This window comes from Hypomesus nipponensis, chromosome 2, assembly GCF_054491055.1.
Source record: "Hypomesus nipponensis isolate SF chromosome 2, ASM5449105v1, whole genome shotgun sequence".
NCBI lineage: Eukaryota > Metazoa > Chordata > Actinopteri > Osmeriformes > Osmeridae > Hypomesus > Hypomesus nipponensis.
Window position 1 is genome coordinate 12,185,735 of NC_140362.1, and position 6,000 is coordinate 12,191,734.

The window sequence follows — 6,000 nt, forward strand, 5'->3', positions numbered from 1 at the left end:
AAAACATTTTAATGTTTAATATATTATGTTAATTGTTCTAAAGCCTCATGAAAACAGTTTGATATGTAGGCAGTGATATCCAGTGATGATACACTACAGAGATATTTGGATGTAATGTGTCATGTGACTCTTACCTAATATTAAAAGGAAAATGAGAGACATGCTTCGTCATGAACCTTTATTCATTAAAAAACGTTATTTATGCAACATAACTTACAATTTGGTAAATAACAAACATTTTATCTTCATATTAAATGTTAAAAACAAACACTTTCCTATAACTACATTGACATTTCTTTATGTAGGAAACCACATCACCAGTTGAAGCAATACAAGCATAATAGGCTGAACTCTCTATTTACATGCATGGGTCTATGATGTCATATCTGCCTGATTGATTAACAGACACCTGTTGGCTGAATGTTATCTTTGTTATCCCTTTCTACTATCATTTCTGTCCTCTGGCCTTCATGTGTTAGAGAGACTTTGCAGGCATCACTGTGTCTCACAGGTCATTGTCATGTTGAGGTGTTCGTTAAACTCAATCTCCAATCAGGTGAGTGTCAAATACTTTTAAACACAGAACCAAAAAATGCATTCAGACCATTCTAGTGGAGACAGACAAAACTTTCTTCCACATTACGTTAACCTACAAAAGCTGATGCTTGACCCTGACTCTTAAAACCATCACAGGATCTGGCTTGAGTATTCTATACTTAAACATGAGAGTCAATCTCTAACGGTCTCTAACCCTGACCCTGACATTCATGGAGAAGATAAATAATTTTCCTTGTAAGACCAAATCAGAAGAGATAAGAAAGATAGACAGTTATGGTGACCTCTACTTCAGTTTAGACAGTTCAGTAGTGTAGCCATTACACCAAACCTAAAACAGAGTGGGTGAGTAAATGTGGTCTAGACTCTGTGCAGGAGGGTCATTGTGTCAAAGATGCTGTAGAGTGACAGAGTACCTGCTCTGTGATCCAGGTACACTCTCTACTCTGTACTCCTTTATCCCACCAATATTATAAAGTTGACTTCACAGTTGCCCACAATAGCCAATCGAAACCCTCAGAGAAGACAAGTAAAAACTAGCTCAAAACTCTCAGAGCAGAAATTGAAGTTAGGAGGTGCAGTTCCACAACCAGAAATGTAAGGAGGGAAGGATACTAATGTGAACTACTCCAGCACATACAGCTTGGCAGTGGCCTTTAAAGACAGCGATGCCAACCCAGGACACAGCGGCTGAGTGAATGTGGTCTGGACTCTGTGGATGAGGGTCATTGTGTCAGAGATGCTGTAGAATGACAGAGTACCTGCCATGTGATCCAGGTACACTCCTACTCTGGAACCAAAGCTTGATGTTACTGTCTCAACATTATTGTGTCTGAAATAACAAAGATTACCATAGTTCTCTAAACACCAGGATTTATTATTGTATCCAAATCGAGATAGAAGACCTGACCCTGTTCTGCTGATGTCTTTATATGAGACTGCTATACCAACCCTTCCACTCCACTCCACCTCCCAGTAACAACGTCCAGACAAAGCATTTTCACACAGCACCTGCAAGAACTCAGAGAATCTCTCTGGATGATAACGATATGACTGGACTTGTGAAGTACTTTTTACTGTTCTGTTCCCCTCAGACAGAGATAGATGTATGTGTGCTGTGTTTGCGTCCAGTGTGAGCTGACAGAAATCTGGGAGAAGAGCAGACACAGAATCAGAGAAACTAAGTCAGTCAGATAGTATCACAAATGTATTTATTTGGTGGATAACTACATTTAGCATTTTTCATTTCTATCTCTGGAGTAAGTTTGGGCAGGAAGGCAATGCATCAACATATAAAAGCTGTCTCAATTTTCCCTGATGGCAGTTGTGCATCAGTTGTGCAACTAATATGTGCTCCCTGTTTATTGTGTTCAGCTGTTATTAGAGAAGCTAATATGGATTGTGTCTTGTAGCTTATGGTTTGTTTGTAGTAGTTGTACCTCTAAGTGAAGAGAAGAAAAGAACTGTAGAAAGACACTCACATTGTAAGAAGTCTGCTCTGGTCTTGGGCTCTGGTGGCAGTAAAAGATCCACTGGATTCACTACAAACACACCAACACATTCACACCGAGGTCAGATCAAGTTACACACATGCCTCATAGTGGGTAATGACAAATGTTTAGTCGAAAGATGCTTGTATCATTTACAGTATATCTATAGGATACCTGTATGATCTCTACAGTGTATCTACAGGATGCTTGTTTGATCCCTCTGCAAGTCTAGTGTGTTTTACCCACCGGTGGTTGTGATAATTGGCCACTCCCCTGTAAGGATGTCCTCTAGTTTCTCTTTCAGCTTGGACACAGCCTCCCTCACATCACAGAAGTCCTTACGATGAGGGGCGATGGTGCTGGGTAAATCTGAAGATACACTGGGGCTGGAGAGAGACTGATAACCCTGAACAGAAAGACAGATAGACAGAGAGAGAAAAGTTAGTGGGAAAGAACTACACAATAAACAACTAAATAGTGAGTTACTTCCAGTATGGTATGGTGGAAGATGGAAGGTGAGTTACTGTACCTGGAGGAAATGGATGTGGTCTTCTGTGTGTGAGAGGTGATCCAGCTCAGCATATCTCCTCTTCAGCTGAGCTATCTCCTGCTCCAGTCTCCCCACCAGTACTTCAGCCTGACTCACTGCTGCCTTCTGCTGGGCTCTGATCAGCTCCTTCACCTCAGAGCGTCTTCTCTCAATAGAGTGGATCAGCGCAGTAAAGATCCTCTCACTGTCCAACTCTGCTGCTTGTGCAGAGCGCTGAACACAACACACAGACACATTTCTTAATTTCTGTCCCGTCCCACTTGAAGTCCAGATCTGTCTTCCAGAACTGTACTCACAGTCAGAGACTCCACAGCCTGTTGGAGCTCCTTCAGCTCCTTCTCTTTCTGCTGGACTGTCTTCTGAACATTCTGTTGACTCAGTCCAAGCTCCCGCTGAGGATAAACACACAAGGTATGAATAATGTGTGTTAATAAGCACTAAGAAACTATAAATGGTTATCATTTTATGTCGTATTAGATTAATGATGTACACTTTTCACTCCCTGAAATGAGTGTGGGCTGCTACAAAATTATTACACAACTACAACATTTGCTCATTCCAAGACAACAAGAAGCTGAAAAGTCGAAGTAGTCTGTTTGCTAACTTCAGCTATATTTTCTTCTTTATATTTAAATATAAATAAATCTCATCACTATTTCTTATGAATTACCAGCCTCCAGTTGTATTTCACACAAATCTCATCAAAGATGGAAGTTATGTTTCTCACCTTTTTCTCAGTTGTTTCTGTTGCAGCTGAGACTTTATTGTGACCTTTATGGTCCTCCATTGAACACAGATAACAGATACACTGCTGGTCAGTACGACAAAAAATCTTCATCACCTCATCGTGATGAGAACAGATCTTCTCCTGCAGTTGTGAGGAGGCTTTGACCAGCTTGTGCTTCATAAAGGCAGGAGATTCATAGTGAGGCTGGAGGTGAGCCTCACAGTAAGAGGCCATACACACCAGACAGGACTTGAGGGCTTTCTGCTTCCTCTCAGAGCAGAAGTCACACAGCACATCTCCAGGTCCAGCAGAACTGTCAGCAGGAGGAGCAGCTTGGAGTTCTGTCTTCTTCAGCTTCTCCACCACCTCAGCCAGCATGTTGTTTTTCCTCAGAACAGGCCTGGGAGTGAAGGTCTGTCTGCACTGGGGGCAGCTGTAGATTCCCTTCTGATCATCCTGATCCCAGTAGTCTTTTATACAGCTCATACAATAACTGTGTCCACAGGGAGTAGCCACAGGATCCTTCAGTAGATCCAGACAGATTGAACAACTGAACTGATTGTGGTCCAGCAGAACTCCCTGTTGAGCCATTTTACTGTTCTTCTTCTTACTCAGACAAAGAAAAAGACAGATCAGTTTTGTTTTCTCTGAAGAGATCTTGTAGGGAGGGACTTCCTGGTTCCAGCAAGAAGAGGAGTGGTTCAGGAATGATTACAATGAACACTGTGTCAAAGGTGTGTATTTGTGTGCGCAGGTGTGTGAGCATTTGTGAGGCTGCCATATATGGGGTTGATTTCTCTCTCTATACATGGGTGATATATATACATACATATTTTTTCATTTTTGGGGGAGGGCCATTTCTGCCTTCATTATTTTTCATAGAGACGGTGAAGAGGGACAGGAAATGTAGGGGAGAGAGAGAGGAGATGACATGGAGCAAAGGGCCTGCAGTAAGGCCTCAGCCGTGTGTGCTATGTGGAACCTATCAGTGCAGACTTCATTCTACCTATATGAAAGCTAAAAACCTTTCTTTACAGATGGTGTATCATTTAGCTGATATAAAGGGAGAAGGAAATATGTCAAGGTCAAGACAACCCTTAGAACACCTCAATCAAGTTTCAGAATAAATGCATTGAATTAATTTTATTGTCTGATGTGAACTGCAACTTCAAGTTTAAGTCTTTTATTGTCAGATGCTGTCACAAATATTAAACTATCAAGCATTGCACAGTCAGTCGGTGAACAAGTTTAAGAAAGCTTTATTGCTTGGGGCCGGCACACAAGGAGACAAAACATCACACGCCATCGTGATACAAAGTTTGTCCGCTAACATGTTGTGCTAGCAACCTATTTAAACAGAAAATTTCTTCATAGACATTGGCTAAAACAAAGGCATGCAAATGTCCCATGGTTTTTCTTTCATGGGCTCCCTTGCATAGACCTGGCGCGCATGCATGTTTACGTGTGTGCGTTCCTTGCAATGGACATTTACAACATAAACCCTAACCCCACTAGGTGACAAGCTAATGGTCGCCAGACCTCAGTCTTCATTCTAGCTGAGGACATACTGTCAAACAGTATCTCCTTTAAACAAACAAACAAACCCCCCTCTTCTTAGTCCTCAGCCCCAAGATAAGGGTCTTGTATGTTTACCCAAAGTTCAGATTTGGAGCTAGGCCTCTCTTTGCACACAAGGAATACTGAACACAGAATCATTCTTATACAGGATAAGAGTTACATCTTTAACTTTTCTAACAGATGCACAGAACAACTGGGCACTGAAATTCTTAGAACAGGACAACACAAAGAAACCTGGCATAACATTTAAGTACTCAGAACATAGATTACACTTATGATGAGCTCAAATATAATAAACCTCCTAAATATACCAAATAATATACAATACAGTATACTAAACCTCTTACATATAATAACCTATACTAACCTTAAATACCTATACTAACCTAAAGACAAGTGGGGTACAATTAGTGCAATATTGCTGATAGTGCAACCAGTAGCTTAAAGTGACAGCTTGTAAAGTGGCTTCTAAGAAAGTGTCAAGAGTGTATCAATGTCCATATCAATGTCCATTCAGATGCCTGATGGCCCTTGGAAATAAACTGTTGTCCAGTCTGCATGTGCGAGACCGAATGCTTCGGTATCGCCTGCCAGAAGGCAACAGGATAAAAAGACTGATGGGTGGGTGGTAACAGTCTCTTAGAATCCTGCCAGCTTTCCTGAGGCATCGTGTGTGGTAAGTGTCTTGTAGTGCTGGAAGCTTCCTGACAATGATGAACTCAGCATACCTGATCACACTACGTAGGACCTTGCAGTCTCTGTTTGTGCAGCTCTCAAAACACACTATGATGCAACCAGTCAGTATGCTCTCTATAGTGCATTTGTAGAAGTTAGTGAGGATGACTGAGTCCATGCCAAACCTCTTCAGTCTCCTTAATAACATCTTGTCAGTTAATAATAATAATATTAATACATTTTATTTTCAAAGGCGCCTTTCTCGGCACTCAAGTATACTGTACAGAGGTATATAAAAAACATTAAAAGCAGCAAAACATTTTGAAATACAACAACATTAAACACAACAGAAGGAAGCAGTGCAAATGACATTACGTGGAATAGGCAGTAGTACAGAGATTGGGGAAAGAGAAAAGGGGGACTGA

The 6,000-nt window shown here is 41.2% G+C and overlaps 1 protein-coding gene across 5 annotated transcripts; it reads right to left on the reverse strand.

The window, feature by feature from the left end:
- Positions 1-626: 626 nt before the first annotated feature.
- On the reverse strand, positions 627-3,915 carry LOC146300822 (E3 ubiquitin/ISG15 ligase TRIM25-like). Of its 5 annotated transcripts, XM_084706478.1 has the most exons (7): positions 3,653-3,915; positions 3,323-3,496; positions 2,892-2,987; positions 2,575-2,808; positions 2,292-2,451; positions 2,037-2,087; positions 627-1,703 (listed from the first exon to the last, which is right to left on the reverse strand). In XM_084706478.1, the coding sequence occupies exons 1-7, from the start codon at positions 3,911-3,913 to the stop codon at positions 1,180-1,182; spliced, it is 1,500 nt and encodes a 499-aa protein (XP_084562604.1). In that variant the 5' UTR covers positions 3,914-3,915; the 3' UTR covers positions 627-1,179. The 5 variants fall into 5 exon arrangements, with proteins under 5 accessions (XP_084562604.1, XP_084562603.1, XP_084562602.1 ...); XM_084706477.1 differs by having other exon boundaries at positions 3,323-3,915; XM_084706476.1 differs by having other exon boundaries at positions 2,037-2,096; positions 3,323-3,915.
- Positions 3,916-6,000: the final 2,085 nt, after the last annotated feature.